Source organism: Sorex araneus, chromosome 6, assembly GCF_027595985.1.
Source record: "Sorex araneus isolate mSorAra2 chromosome 6, mSorAra2.pri, whole genome shotgun sequence".
In the NCBI taxonomy this organism is placed as follows: domain Eukaryota; kingdom Metazoa; phylum Chordata; class Mammalia; order Eulipotyphla; family Soricidae; genus Sorex; species Sorex araneus.
In genome coordinates, this window is record NC_073307.1 from 165,414,226 (window position 1) to 165,429,464 (window position 15,239).

Below are 15,239 nucleotides of genomic sequence, written 5' to 3' on the forward strand. Positions count from 1 at the left end.
GGGGGAGGGCGGGTGGCCCTCACCACCCCCACACGCAAGGAGCAGAGCCCAGGCTCCGTCGGCGGCCGAGGCTGCACCCCAGTTCCCCGTGGGGGAAGGGCCGGCCCTGATTTCGAAACCCCCTTCCTCTCTGGCACTGGCAGCAGCGAGCAGCCTCTGCAAAGGACCCTCACGGGCGCATCACGGTGCCCAGGCGGCGGTGCGGCCCCACACAGACGAGACCCCCACTAAGGGAAAGTTGTGTGTCAAGCTCGGTCAGCACCTAGGGGCAGCCGGGCGGGAGGGACGCGGGGTCCGGCTCGCCTCTCCCGCGCACACACAGCCAGCGTCGGTCCCCGCGGGGCCAGGGCAGGAACCGCCGCGGGTGTGCAGGGCGGCAGCGGCCACGCGGGGACCTCAAGCGTCGAAGAGGCACGCGCACGCGCACCCGCGCCCGGGGGGCACAGCCCCCGCCCCCCGCGGCCGCCCCGCCCCGGGACCCCCGTCTTCCCCTTCCGGACTTGCAAGGAAGGGGGGGTCTGCGCCGGACCTGCGGCGCCCCCTGCAGGCGGCGGGCGGAGAGAGGCGCAGGCCCCGCCCCAGCGTTCGGCCTCTCACCGAGCGCGCGGTTGCCACGGCGCCCGGGCAGCGCCCCCCGCCCGCCCCCGGCGCGCGCGCCGGCCCGGCCGCGGTTGCCATGGCGGCGGGAGGTCGGGGGCGCGCGGCCCGAAGCCCCGCCCCCGGCCAGGCCCCGCCCCGGGAAGCCCCGCCCCGGGAAGCCCCGCCCCCTGCCCGCGCCGCCGCCGCTGTCGCTGCTGCCGCCGAGGGGCCCGCGGGGCTGCGGGGGGCGCCTCCCGGGCGCGGCGCGGACGCCAGGCGAGGGGGCCGCGGGCAAGCTGAAGCCCAGGGGGGCCGGGCCGCCCCCGCTGCGCCCGCCCTCCCTCCCGGGATGCGGCGCTGAGGCCCAGCATGGCCGGCCCGGGCCCCACCTTCCCGCTGCACCGGCTGGTCTGGGCGAACCGGCACCGCGAACTCGAGGCCGCGCTGCACAGCCGCCAGGTGAGGCCGCCGGGCGGCCCCGCCCCGCCCCGCCCCGCCCCGCCCCGCCGCGGCCGGCTCGGGCCCGCCGGCCTGGCCGCCCCCGTCCCCCCCAGCCGCAGCCCGGGGCGGCCGCCCCCCGCGCCCGAACCCCAGGCCTCGGCGCGCCGCGCAGGGCCTCGCCCGGCCGCATCCCTGCCGCCCGGCCGCATCCCTGCCGTCACGCCACCGCATTCCGCTCCCACGGCGCGTCACACCGGCCCTGAGCCCCGCAAGCCCCCGGCCCTGACCTCCCGCCCGTCCAAACACACCTGCAGCTGCCCACCCCCTCCCCCAGCTCCGCAGCGCCCTGGCAGGGGACGGGAGAAGTGGGCAGGGCCCGCCCGCCCGCCCGCCGCCCCCTGCCTGGACACAGGACACGGGCCCGCTGCCCTCTCCTGGCCTTGCGCCCTCCTTCCTCCGTGGCTCCCTGCGCTGACGGCCACGTCTCCCCCAGCACGACATTGAGCAGGAGGACCCCCGGGGCCGCACACCCCTGGAGCTGGCCGTGTCCCTGGGGAACCTGGAGTCAGTGCGGGTCCTGCTTCGACACAATGCCAACGTGGGCAAGGAGAGCTGCCAGGGCTGGGCAGGTACCGCAGCGGAAGGGGCTGGACGCGGGCTCGCCGGGGAGGGCTCGGAGGCCAGGCCTGAGGCTCCTGGAGAGACGCCCCTCAGCAACCTGGGACCCCCAGTCCTTCAGGAGGCGGTCAGCACGGGGGACCCCGAGATGGTGCAGCTGGTGCTCCAGTACCGGGACTACCAGAGGGCCACGCAGCGGCTGGCCGGCATCCCCGAGCTGCTTAACAAGCTCCGCCAGGTGCAGTGGGCATGTGTACGGGGGGCCTGCTAGAGGGTCCCTGTGAGCACCCGGTCCTGGGGGCAAGGCGGGAGGGGGGTGCTTTGGGAATCCTCGGCTACAAGAAGGTCACCGCGCCTGAAATGCCAGCAGCCCCTGGGCATTGTGGGGGGCGGAGGGAGACCCCCCTCTGGCCCCCATCACCTGCAAGGACCCTGGCACCCAGGACAGCAGCTAGTGGCCCGGGGGACACTGACAACCACGGGGCTTCCACCTGCCCCCCAGCCCGCCCCCGCACCTTTCCAGGGCTCCCCTCGGCCCTCCCTTTCCTGGACCGGGTTTGCAGGGCTGGGGGGTGGGGCGCAGAGCTGAGCCATGTCTTGCCCAGGGGGTCTCTGCCCCCGCCCACCACCTCTGCCCCCTCCCAGGCCCCCGATTTCTACGTGGAGATGAAGTGGGAATTCACCAGCTGGGGTGAGTGGGGCGCACTCGGCTCCCCCGGGGGCCTGGGCAGGGGGGCCCCCTGGGGAGGGCCCCCCGTGACCTCCCCCTCCCGCAGTGCCCCTGGTGTCCAAGATGTGCCCCAGCGACGTGTACCGGGTGTGGAAGCGCGGCGAGAGCCTGCGCGTGGACACCAGCCTGCTGGGTTTCGAGCACATGACGTGGCAGCGTGGCCGCAGGAGCTTCATCTTCAAGGGCCAGGGTGAGGCGCCCGGCCCCGCCCACTGCCCTGGGGGGGGCTGGGGGGAGGGGCTGCGGCCCGGCACCCACTGTCACCCCCGCCCGGCAGAGGAGGGTGCCCTGGTGATGGAGGTGGACCACGACCGCCAGGTGGTGCACACGGAGACGCTGGCACTGGCGCTGCACGAGCCCGAGGCCCTGCTGGCCGCCATGAGGCCCAGTGAGGAGCACGTGGCCAGCCGCCTGACCTCGCCCATCGTCTCCACCCACCTGGACACCCGCCACGTGGCCTTCGAGAGGTCAGTGGCTCCCGCTCCGGCCTGGGAGCGCGGGGGGGGGGGGGGGGGGCGGCCAGGATCTGCCCAGAGGGGCTCAGATGGGGGCTCGCGGTGGGGGCTTCCTGGGCAGGTCACGGTTTGGGGGGAGCCGGGGGAGGGGAGGCTTTGACTTTTCGACGTCAGGAGTTTTCCCATGAAAGAGGGTGTGGGCTCGGGGTTGGGGGTCTGATGGCAGCCCTGGAGGGTGGCCCTGCCCCTGGCAGGCACTTCTGGCTGAGCGTCACCTCCCTGCTCCAGCTCCTCCTTCAGAAACAGCCCTAGGCCGCTGGCCCCCTCAAAAAGAAACTCTCTCCCCACATGAACAAAGCAACCCCCCAGGGGGCTGGAGCCATAGCACAGCAGGTAGGGCGTTTGCCTTGCACGCTGCCAACCAGGGTTCGATTCCCAGCATCCCATATGGTCCCCTGAGCACCACCAGGAGTGATTCCTGAGTGCAGAGCCAGGAGTAACCCCTGTGCATCACAGAAAAAGCAAAAAAAAAAAAAAAAAAAAAAAGCAACTCCCCAGAAACCCCTCCCCTAACCTAGACAACTCCAGAACTTTCTGTCCACTTCGCACCTTGCCCCACAGCTCTGCTGAGGGACAGTGGGGTGGCTTCCTCCTTTGTGTGGCGCGGCTGGGGGCTGTTGCGGGGCTTGCGGGGTCAGGTCAGGGGGCGGGAGTGACCCTCCCCACTCTCAGCATTTGGTTCCATAGTGGGGAGTGGGGACCAGTGGGGGCGCCACAGGGCCTGTTCTGACTGGCAGCTCCCTCCTGACGCTGTTAAGCAGCACCTCCTTGGCCCTTGGTACGTCTCCTGTGGAGACCGTCTCCTGACATCCCCTGCCTGTTAAAAGCAGCAAGCAGGTCACCGGTCCGCTGCTGAGCGGGCAGCACCTTCGATAGCCTCGGTCAGGCCGCCGAGACCTCCTGCTCACACGCCGTGCAAATACTTTCTCTATTTGGGGCTTATCCCTTTTTTTTTTTCCGCTTTTTGGGTCACACCTGGCGATGCACAGGGGTTACTCCTGGCTCTGCACTCAGGAATTACCCCTGGCGGTGCTCAGGGGACCATATGGGATGCTGGGAATCGAACCCGGGTCGGCCGCGTGCAAGGCAAAGGCCCTACCCGCTGTGCTATTGCTCTAGCTCTGGGGCTTATCTCTTAACTTTATTTGGGGACCACACCTGACAACATTCAGGGGTTCCTCCTGGCTCTGTGCTCAAAAATTACTCCCAGCAGTGCTCAGGGGACCTTATGGGATGCCGGGGATTGAACCCGGGTCTGCCACATGCAAGGCAGGTGCCCTCCCTGCTGTCCTATCGCTCCAGCCTCATTTTTTTTTTTCACTTTCCTCTGGAGGCCGTGTTCTTCATTTTGATGAAGTCCAGTGGATCCAGTTGCTTTGTTCTGGTTTGTGTGGGGCCAGACCCTGCGGAGCTCAGGGCTCTGCCCTCGGCCACTAGGCAGGGCTTGGGGAAGCATGTGGGCCGTCGGGGATCAGACCCCGGTCGGCCGTGTGCATGGCAGCGCCCCTTCCGCTGTGCTGTCGCTCCAGTCCTGGATCTAGTTTTTCCGTTTGCTGCTTGTGCTTTTAACATCATTGCACCAAATCCAAAGTCTCGAAGTTTCCTCCCAGTTTTCCTCCAGAAAACCTAAGAGTTTTAGCGCTCACATGTCAGCCTGGGATCCCTGACGAATGAATGATGTGTCCTGCGGGAGGATGTTGGCGATCACGTGGCCTAGAGGCTGGTGTTTCCCGTTGAGGGGCAGAGACTGCATGCCCATTGATGGATGGGTCATTCTCGAGCCAGATCCATCGACCCGTGCGTCTCTGTCGGGGCCATCTTTATCACTGTCACTGTGAAGAGTACGTTTTGTTTTGAAATTGGAACATAGGTTCTTCTTTTGAAGAATGAAATTCTTTGTTCTTGGAATTTTGGGGGCTTTTTGGGGGGGCATGATTCTGCATCTCTTACCATATCATGTGGATTCCAGTTCTTCAGTCAATTTCTTGGTTTTGTTTGTCTTGGGCCACACCTGGTGGTGCTCAGAACTTACTCCTGACTCTGCACTAAGGGGTCATTCGTGGCAGGGCCCAGAGTACCATATGGGGGGTCAGGGGTTGAACCTGGGTGGGTCGTGTGCAAGGCACATGCCCTCCCTGCTGTGCTGTTGCTCCAGCCCCATCCGCTGGTCAGTTTCTGCAGAGAAGTTAGATGGTTCTGGGGGCCTTTGCAGGGACTCTGCAGATCACTGGGTATAAAACCACCTTGATGGTGAAGTTTGGGTCCATGAACATGAGGTGTTCCCCTTCTGTTCTGATCTTTAATTTTTTCAGTAGTGATGGTGGTTTGGTTTGCAGAGTATATAGGTTTTTTTGCTTTTTTTTTCCCTCCTTTTTGGGTCACACCCAGAGATGCACAGAGGTCACTCCTGGCTCTACACTCAGGAATCACCCTTGGTGGTGCTCAGAGGACTTATGGGATACTGGGACTTGAACCCGGGTCGGATGCATGCAAGGCCAATGCCCTATGCTATCACTGTGCTATCACTCCAGCCCCCAGAGTATGTAGTTTTTGCATTTAAAAAAATAATGGGGGGGGGGGTCAGGTCATACCCAGCGGTGCTCAGGGCTTACTCCTGGCTCTGCTCTCAGGGATCACTCCTGATGGACTCAGGGGACTTGATGGGGTGTCCAGGATCAAATCTGGGGTCAGTTGCGAGCAAGGCAGGAGCCCTACCCACTATACAATTGCTGTGGCCCCAAATTTTGCCCTTCTTGTGTTCATTTTATTCTTTTTTGATGTTATTTTACTCATAAGATTTTCTTAATTACGTGTTTTAATTGTATGTTAAAAATCTATAGATGTTCAATTAAAAGTTTTTGTTTTATTTGGGGGCCACACCCGGCTGTGCCCAGTGATGGTTCCTGGTGCTGTTCAGGGGACCAGATGCCGTGCTGGGGATCGAACCCAGGTCAGCCGTACTCAAGGCAAGCACACTGTCTCTCTGGCCCAGTAGCTTTGTTTTTTTTTTTTAGGGGGGCCCCATACCGGTTGCTGCTCAGGGGTTACTCCTGGCTGTGCACTCAGGAATCGCTCCTGGCAGTACTCAGGGGACCATCTGGGGTACCCTGGACCCAATCCAGCCAGCCGCATGTAGGACGAGCACGCTCCCCGCTGTACTGTCTCTCTAGCTCCCACCTCACCCGCCAGTTGAAATTTTTGTATGTTGATTTCAGCAACTTTTTTTTTTTTTTTTTTTTGCTTTTTGGGTCACACCTAGCAATGCACAGGGGTCACTCCTGGCTCATGCACTCAGGAATCACCCCTGGCGGTGCTCAGGGGACCATATGGGATGCTGGGATTTGAACCTGGGTCAGCCGCGTGCAAGGCAAAGGCAAACGCCCTACTGGCTGTGCTATCGCTCCAGCCCTCAGCAACTTTTTTGATACATTGTTTTTTCTAATAGATCTTTAAGGGAAGCCCAGAGCTTTGCTTTGTTCGGGGACCTAGCAGTGCTCAGTGACTCCAGGCCCGGTACTCGGGGCCACTCCTGGTAGTGCTGGGGGCCGGGCAGCGCCCACTCCCGAACCCAGCCTCCCTCCCACAAGCCCGCACGGGCCGCTGGGCTGTCTCTGCCCGGCTGGGTGGTTCACAGGCAGCGTCTCATCTGCCTTCCTGACCACGCTGATGCCCTTTCTCGCCTTCCCTGCCCAGTTGCCCCGGCGCTGGGGCAAGCATCCGTCTCCCACACTTAAACCTGACGCTGGCTCTGAGCGCTCTGGGCCTGGCTAAGAAAGTCCCCTACGAAGCACAATTCATTGTTTGTATCAAGAAAATGGCTGGGTTTTGTGAAATGCTTCTTTCCATGATGTGGTCGGATCACATACCTTTTACTCTGGGTCTGTTGATCTGTGCCCTGTCCATTGATTTGCACATGTTGAACCAACCTTGTATCCCTGGGATAAAGTCGGCCTGGTCATGGTATATACATTTTAAATGGAGTGGTGCCAGTCAGCTTGTATTTATTTTATTGAAGAGCTTCACTGTATCACTGTCATCCTGTTGCTCCTCGATTTGCTCGAGCGGGCACCAGGAATGTCTTCATTGTGAGACTTGTTACTGTTTTTGGCATATTGAATACTCCACAAGTAGCTTGCCAGGCTCTGCCATGCGGGTGGGATACTCTGGGTAGCTTGCCGGGCTCTCCGAGAGGGGAGGAAGAATCAAACCCAGGTTGGCCACGTGCAAGGCAAACACCCTACCCACTGTGCTACTGCTCCAGCCCACTGAGGAGCTTCTGTCCATATTTGTAAAGTGTATTGGTGGCAGGCTGGAGAGAGAGTATAGTGGGTAGGCACTTGCCTTGCACACAGCTGACCCAGGTTCAATCCCAGGCGTCACATACAGTCCCTTGGGCCACCCAGTAGTGTTCCCTGAGCACAGTCAGGAGTAAGCTCTGAGCACAGATAGCTTTGGGCTCCGCAAGTGTGTGTGTCTGTGTGTGTGTCCGTGTGTTCTTGTCTTTGGTCTTGGCCTTTAGGCCACACCTCCTTGTGTGAGTTAGGCTTTGTCACCTTCTCATCTGTATTGTGCAAGAGTTTTGTGGTTAATCTGTATCAATTCTTTTAATATTTGGCAGGATCCACTGGCGAAGCATCTGGGCCTGAGATTTTCATTGGTTTCGTTTTTGTGTTTTGGGGTCACACCTGGCAATGCTCAGGTCTTGCTTCTGGCTCTACACTCGGGGGTCACCGGGTCACTCCTGGTGAACTCGGGACCATATAGGATGTGGGGTATTGAACCCAGGTGTGCCGTGCACAAGGCAAGCCTCCTCCCTGCTGTCCTCTTTCCCCAAGACTGTGTGGGTCTTTTCTAAATTGCTTATTCAATCTCTGCACTTTCTACAAATCTATTCCCATTATTTCTATTTGGGTTTCTGTTTCTTCTTTTTTTTTGGTGGGGGGGTTCACACCCGGCAATGCACAGGAGTTACTCCTGGCTTTGCACTCAGGAATTAACTCCTGGCGGTGCTCAGGGGACCATATGGGATGCTGAGGATAGAACCCAGTCAGCCACATGCAAGGCAAATGCCCTACCCACTGTGCTATCGCCCCAGCCCCTGTTTCTTCTTTTTATTCTTTTTTTTAAATTAATTTATTTTATTGAATGACCACGTGGAAAGTTACAAAGCTTTCAGGCTTAAGTCTCAGTCATACAATGCTTGAACACCCATCCCTTCACCAGTGCACATATCCCACCACCAAGAACCACAGTAAACCTCCCCCCCACCCCCACCCCCAAGTTTCTTCTTTTCATTCTTGTGTGTGTGTGGTGGGGGAGGGGGCGTCCCAGGGGACTCGGGACCATGCCAGGCATTGAATTTGGGCCGTCCCCTGACCAGGCACAAGTTCCTGTCCTTTGTGCTATTCCCAGCCTCTTCTTTCTTCTTCTTTTGGGTCTTCAAAGCCTTTCATGCTGGGTGCCTGGCCCGGGGTTCAGCCTGGGGGAGGTCCCGTTTCTTCTTGAGCTAGTGTCTCTCTGGACTTGTCCATCTCATCTCAATGATCTCATTTGTTTGGGACAGTTGTTCATTGTCTTCCTTTATAAACCTTTTCATTTCTGTGATGTCAGTAGCCCTCTTTTGGTCCCGCTTTTGTTTCTGATTCTAGAAATCTGAATCTTCCTTTTTCTTGGTCAGTTCACTTAAAAGTGTATTTTTTTTCTTCCCTTTTTTTTTTCCTTTTTAAGTCATACCCGGCGATGCTCAGGGGTTACTCCTGGCTCTGCACTCAGGAATTACTCCTGGCGGTGCTCAGGGGACCATATGGAATGCTGGGAATCGAACCCCGGTCGGCTGCGTGCAAGGCAAACGCCCTCCCCGCTGTGCTATCGCTCCAGTCCCCAAAGTGTTTTTCTTTTCTTTTTTTCAGTTTTTGGGTCACACTCGACAGTGCTTAGGGCTTCCTCCTGATTCTGCACTCAGTAATTACTCCTGGTGTTACTCCAGGGATTGAGCCCATGTCGGAGGCGTGTAAGGCAAGTGCCTTACCTTCTCTGCTCTTTCTCCAGCCCCAAATATAATTTTGATCCCCCCTCCCCAGCTTTTGGTTTCATTTATTTTCCCTATATCTTTTTATTTTCTATTTTTTTTAATTTGGGGGCCACAACAGCAGGGCTCAGGGCTCCTGGCTCTGCACTCAGGAATCACTCCTTGCGGGGCTCAGAGGGCCACAGGGAGTGCCAAGGATCGAACCCGGGTTGGTCGAGTGTAAGGCGAGCACCCTACCTGCCACACTACCACTCTGGACCCATTTTTTTAAATTCGTTTTCACTTTAATATTTGGGCTGGAGCGATGGCGCAGTGGGTAGGGCGTTTGCCTTGCATGCGGCCGACCTGGGTTCGATTCCTCCGCCCCTCTCGGAGAGCCCGGCAAGCTACCGAGAGTGTCTCGCCCGCATGGCAGAGCCTGGCAAGCTCCCTGTGGCGTATTCGATATGCCAAAAACAGTAACAACAAGTCTCTCAATGGAGACGTTACTGGTGCCTGCTCGAGCAAATCAATGAGCAATGGATGACACTGATACAGTGACAGTGATACACTTTAATATTTATTGTTTCCTTCTTTACATTTGCTTATGGATTTATTTTGCTCTTTTCTGGTGCCTTAACTTCTAGGGGGGGTCTCCCAAGCAGTCTGGGGCCTTTCCCAGCAATACGTGGGGTGCCATTTCCGCACTCCAGCCCTCGAGCCATTTCCGCAGCCTCGGCCCTGCTACCTTCTTTTGGGTTTGGTTTTGGTTTTGGCCACATTCAGTGGTGCTCAGGGCTTTCTCCTGGCTCTGTGCTCAGAGATCTCTCGGGGTGGTGCTCAGGGAACCATGTGTGGTGCTAGGGACCGAATCAGAGTTGGCTGCGTGCAAGGCGAGCCCCTTCCCCAGCTGTCTGGCCCTAAAACCTTAACATAGTTACTTGCTACAGTGACTTTCCCTTTCAGAGCTACTCTTCAGTATTTCCCCTGCACTTGGATAGACTGTAGCTTTTTGAGGGGGCTGGGTAGGGGATGGGCCACACCCAGCAGTACTCAGGACTGACTCCTGGCTCTGTGCTCAGGACTGACTCCTGACGGGGCTCCAGGGACCTTATGGGGTGCCGGGGATCGAACCCGGCTAGCTGTGTACAAGGCCAGCGCCTTCCCCGCTGCAGCGTCACTCCGGCCTGGATTGTCATATCTTCCTGCTCTCGGAAGCACTGTCCTCCCCTTGACTTCATGTCTGCCCCGCCGCCCGCTCCGTGCGGTTACTTCCCACTCACTCCTGTTTCCCAGAACTTTCCTTCTGTTTTTGATTTCTAATCTCACTCCACGGGAGAAGACCCGTTGCGTGGTTTCTGACCTTTGTCTTCCACTGAGGGTTCCGCAGTGGCCGACGGCAGGTGTGTCCTGGAGAATGCCCCGTGTGTCCCTGAGAAGAATGTGTGTTCTGTTGTTGAGGGCGTGTTCCCGGGCTGTCTCTTCGGGCTGGGCTGTGCGGGGACACAAGCCCTCAGTTTCCTTGTTGATCTTTGTGCGCCCGTGTGATCCGTGACTGAGAGCAGAGCACTGAAGTCTCCGACTACCGGGATGCGATCAGAGCGCTTTTAAGACTTAAATGTGAACAATGTTAAGCACATATGAAAGAAGAGAGGCCAGTGTGTAAGCGTCAGCACTTGCTGACATCGTTCAGCTCTTTCCCACGCAGACTCCTGCCTGCTCCGGGCGGCGCCTCACCGGAAACGCTTCGCACATCACCTGCACTGGGATTTCTTTCTTTCTTTCATTCTTTCTTTCTTTCTTTTTTTTTTTTTTTTTTTGCTTTTTGCGTCACACCCGGCGATGCACAGGGGTTACTCCTGGTTCTGCACTCAGGAATTACTCCTGGCGGTGCTCAGGGGACCATATGGGATGCTGGGATTCGAACCCGGGTCGGCCGCGTGCAAGGCAAACGCCCTACCACTGTGCTATCGCTCCAGCTCCTTTCTTTCTTTCTTTCTTTCTTTCTTTCTTTCTTTCTTTCTTTCTTTCTTTCTTTCTTTCTTTCTTTCTCTTTCTTTCCTTTTTCTTCTTTTTTTTTTTTGCCTTGGGGGCCATTCCCACCAATGCTCAGAGCTTACTCCTAGCACATACTTCTGGCAGGGCTTAGGGGACCAAGTGGGGTGCTGGGAATTGAACCCAGATTTCTCTGCGCAAGGCAAGCGCCTGCCTTGCTGTGCTCTCTCTGGCCTGTGAAGGACATTTGAAAACCAGCCCCAGCACCGCGACCACAGCTGGCCACGGCGCTGCTGATTCCTCCGGACCTTTCAGTCCCTGGTTCTCGCCGGCGTGTCCAGCGTCCAGGTGTCCGGTGCCCTCCCGGAGGCTAACCCGAAGGCTCTTGGGATGTGAAGCCTTTGTCCAGGGTCAGGGACGTGGCTCCTCACGTCCTCCCGTTTGGTCTTTTTCAGGAACAAGTGTGGTATCTGGGGCTGGCGGTCGGAGAAGATGGAAACCGTTAGCGGCTACGAGGCCAAGGCAGGAGAGCCTAGTGGTGGGGGCTGGGGGCAAGACCTGGGCCCGCTGCTCCTCCATTTCCCCCAGAGGGACACCCGCCCCAGGGACACAGCCAGGGCAGCCCCGGGAGCTCAGTGGAGCCTGGGGTCCCCCTAGCAGGGCCCCCCGCCGGCACCACAGAGAAATGAGCCCTTTCCCCTAGCCAGAGCCTCCCGGGGTCCACGCCCGCCTCCTTCACTGCTCCTGGGTGACCTCGGCTCCATCTCTGGCCCCAGCTCCCCCTCAATGGCCCCTGCTCCCCAGGTCTATAGCGCCACCAACGTGGAGCTGGTGACACGCACGCGCACGGAGCACCTCTCTGACCAGGACAAGTCGAGGAGCAAAGGTAAACCCAGGTGCGCCTGCCTGCAGCCCACCCACCCCGGGGGCCCCGGGGCAGCGTGACTGGGATGGGCTGGGGGCCCCCCCCCCCCCCCGGCTCCCACCTGATGGCGCCCTCTGGGGGAGCGGCCCAGAGGCACTCAGGGGCTCGCCTTCTCCGTAGGGGGCAAGACTCCGTTCCAGTCCTTCCTCGGCATCGCCCAGCAGCACTCCTCCCACAATGGGGTGAGCCAGGGCTGGGGGACCGGAGGGCGCGGCCAGGCGGGCTCGGGCCAGGCGCTAAGCCCCATCTGGGGCACCCCAGGCTTCTGTGCAGCAGGCGGCCAGCCCCACCAACCCCACGGCCATTTCCCCGGACGAGTACTTCGACCCCAACTTCAGCCTGGAGTCACGCAATATTGGCCGCCCCATCGAGATGTCCCGAAAAGTGCAGAGGTGAGCGCCGAGCAGAGATGGGGCACCCACCCACCCATCCACCCACCCACCCATCCACCCACCCACTTCCCGCTAGGCTCAGCTCCTGGGGACAAGAGCTAGGTCAGCCGTATCTACCCTGGGTTTGTCCCAAAGGTGGTCACTCGGCCGTGGTGATCTGTGGATGGATGGAAGGATGGATAGATGGATGGATGGATGGATGGATGGATGGATGGATGGATGGATGGATGGAAGGATGGATGGACAGACGGATGGACGGACGGACTGGTGGGTGGTTGTGTGGATGGGTAGATGGATATATGGATAGATAGGTATGTGGGTGGATGGGTATGTGGGTGGATGGGTATGTGGGCGGGTAGATATACAGATGGATGACAGATGTCTCTGCGTGGCTGGATCAGTGATGGATATGTGGATGGGTGCCATGTGTCTATATGGATGGAGGGATGGGTGTCTGCGTGGATGGATCAATGGGTGAATGGATGGATGGATATATGGATAGAGGGATGGATGGCAGCTGATGGTATTCTGTTGAGTCTGGTGTCTTCTGGGGGCCGGCTTGTGGCCAAGGGGGAAGGGCCCCCATTTCTGCTACCTCCTGCTTTGGGGCCCAAGCAAGCATCTTCTCCGAGATAAGATGTGCTGCCTCGCCCTGGCCCAGGTCCGATGCCCGCTTCCATCAGGCTTCCTAGGGGCACGCCCTGGCCCTTGACCTTGTGCAGACTCAGCCAGCCAGTGGGCAGACTGGGATTTGCCCCCAGGTGCTATTGGACACCAGTGTCTGGCGTGGGGTGGCCTCACCGGGGGTCCTTGGTGCTCCCGGGGGCAGGTTCAAGGCCACGCTGTGGCTGAGTGAGGAGCACCCGCTCTCCCTGGGGGACCAGGTGACGCCCATCATCGACCTCATGGCCATCAGCAACGCTCACTTCGCCAAGCTGCGCGACTTCATCACGCTGCGCCTCCCACCCGGCTTCCCAGTCAAGATCGGTGAGGGTGGCCGGGGAGCCTCGCCCGGGGACTGGGGCTGCAGCCTGCGGGGGCGTGGGGGTGCAGGGCATTCAGGCAAGGCCATCCCCCGCAGAGATCCCCCTCTTCCACGTGCTCAACGCACGCATCACCTTCAGCAACCTGTGCGGCTGCGACGAGCCGCTGAGCTCCGTGTGCACGCCGGCCGGTTCCGCGCCCACAGGTACCCGGGGAGGGGGGCGGCCGGGCCACCCGCAGGGCCCCCCCCCCGCTGAGGCCTGGGCCCCTCTGCCAGGCGCGGGGAGCCTGTTCCCCTGCGAGGTGGACCCCGCCGTGTTCGAGGTGCCCGAGGGCTACAGCGTGCTGGGCGCGGGGCGCAGCGAGCCGCCGCGGGACGAGGACGACGACCTGCTGCAGTTCGCCATCCAGCAGAGCCTGCTCGAGGCGGGCACCGAGGCCGAGCAGGTGGGCCGTGGGCCGCGGGCCAGCCCGGACCCCCACCGCCGGGGGTGGCTGAGGTGACAGTCCTGGGATCTGGCCGCCACAGGTGACCGTCTGGGAGGCGCTGACCAACACCCGGCCTGGCACCCACCCCGCACCGCGGCCCGCGGCGTACGAGGAGCAGCTGCAGCTGGAGCGGTGAGCCCCTCTGCTTCCGGCGCACCCTGCCCGGGCGCCAGGTCCGGGCCTCTCAGCCCGGGAGCGGGGGTGGGGGTGCGGGGGTGGGGCAGACCTCCTTCTCCTCCCTGTCTCCCAGCCCAGCCCAGTCCCCGCCCCGCCTCACCTGTCTCTGCTTTCTCCCTCGCTCGCACCCGGAAGGGCCCTCCAGGAAAGCCTGCGAATGTCCACAGAGCCCAGGGCCCCGGGGTCCCCACAGAGGACGCCCCCGGCCCCGGCCCCCCCAAGCTTCGAGGAGCAGCTTCGCCTGGCCCTGGAGTTGTCTTCTCGGGAGCAGGAGGAGCGGGAGCGGCGGGGGCAGCAGGAGGAGGAGGACTTACAGCGAATCCTGCGGCTATCACTCACCGAGCACTGAGCACTGAGCAGCGGCCCTGGGGAAGGCCGCCCAGTAGCCCCACCTGCCTTTGTAACTTATTTATTTATAAACTGCGGCGGAGGTTGGGGCCTGGAGCCCAGGACGGGCTTGCGGTGGAGACGCAGATGGAAATAAAGAGACCTTCAGCAGCACGCCGTGTGCTCCATGGGGCGCGGGGGCCGTGGTCAATGCCTCAGCGCCCGTTTCCTCCACTGTAAAGGGGGACCCCCAGCCCACCCTGTTTACCCTGAGGGTAAAATGTGTCACCGCAAGTCGCAAGTCGTGCCCTTCCCATCAACGTCCGGGCCCTGAGCCACGGAGGGAGCCCCAGCTCCCTCCTGCCACCTGGCCTGGTCGCAGGGGTGGGGGGGGCTGATGCTGGCCAGGAGGGGCGAGCCTGGTGCCCCCGGACTGGGTTCCCAGGGTTCCCGCTCTGACTGCAGCGGGGCGGAGCAGGACTTTGGACAGGTCGCTTCCCTCTGCCCAGTCTCAGCCCTGCCCTTGCCTTCTGGGGCCCCAGGGTTCCCTGTGATGTCATGCAGGCATTTTCTGCAGCTGTGGGAACCAAAGGCCAGCCTGCAAGGACAATAGTTTGGGGTGTCCCCTATCATGCGCCAAAAACCCACCCCGTTCCCACACCTGTGTCCTCGCTGCTGCCTCTGCCCGGAACAGCAGGTGTCCCAAGGGAGGGCGCGGCAGGGAGAGCGGGGTCGGGGCACTCCCTGGGAGTTGGCAGCGAAGCCCGGGGTGAGGGCTGCCCACAGAGGGACTCTGGCCTCGGCCCGGCCCCGCACCTGCGCCCCGCCCTCGGCCCCGCCCCCAGGCGTGCGGGGGCGGGGCGAGCGGAGGAGCCGCGAAGGGCGGGGCGCGGCGCGGGGCTCCGGCTCCGCAGCCCGGCTGGACGCGTGTCTGGCCCTTTAAGGGCCGTCCCCGAGGAGGTGCCAGGCCCTGGCCGCTCCGCTCTCTCCTTCCTGGTCTTTCTGGGCAGGGACGGTGCGTGGGGCAGTGGGAGGGCGCTGTGCCCACTGCCGAGCCAGG

General features: G+C 61.0%; 1 protein-coding gene across 2 annotated transcripts; it reads left to right on the forward strand.

Annotated features, from left to right (window-relative positions):
- The first annotated feature begins 763 nt into the window (after positions 1 to 763).
- Positions 764 to 14,353, forward strand: ANKRD13D (ankyrin repeat domain 13D). Of its 2 annotated transcripts, XM_055144028.1 has the most exons (15): positions 765 to 1,038; positions 1,514 to 1,649; positions 1,752 to 1,876; positions 2,284 to 2,329; positions 2,415 to 2,558; positions 2,646 to 2,835; positions 11,341 to 11,407; positions 11,690 to 11,771; positions 11,931 to 11,992; positions 12,072 to 12,202; positions 13,032 to 13,189; positions 13,284 to 13,391; positions 13,464 to 13,633; positions 13,716 to 13,807; positions 13,988 to 14,353. In XM_055144028.1, the coding sequence occupies exons 1-15, from the start codon at positions 949 to 951 to the stop codon at positions 14,199 to 14,201; spliced, it is 1,815 nt and encodes a 604-aa protein (XP_055000003.1). In that variant the 5' UTR covers positions 765 to 948; the 3' UTR covers positions 14,202 to 14,353. The 2 variants fall into 2 exon arrangements, with proteins under 2 accessions (XP_055000002.1, XP_055000003.1); XM_055144027.1 differs by having other exon boundaries at positions 764 to 1,038; positions 13,284 to 13,633.
- The last annotated feature ends 886 nt before the right edge of the window (positions 14,354 to 15,239 follow it).

Coding starts and splice junctions, on each gene's coding strand:
- ANKRD13D (XM_055144027.1), top strand. CDS start 949: ATGGCCGGCCCGGGCCCCACCTTCCCGCTGCACCGGCTGGTCTGGGCG. Junction 1,039..1,513: donor CCGCGCTGCACAGCCGCCAG/GTGAGGCCGCCG, acceptor CGTCTCCCCCAG/CACGACATTGAGCAGGAGGA. Junction 1,650..1,751: donor GAGCTGCCAGGGCTGGGCAG/GTACCGCAGCGG, acceptor TGGGACCCCCAG/TCCTTCAGGAGGCGGTCAGC.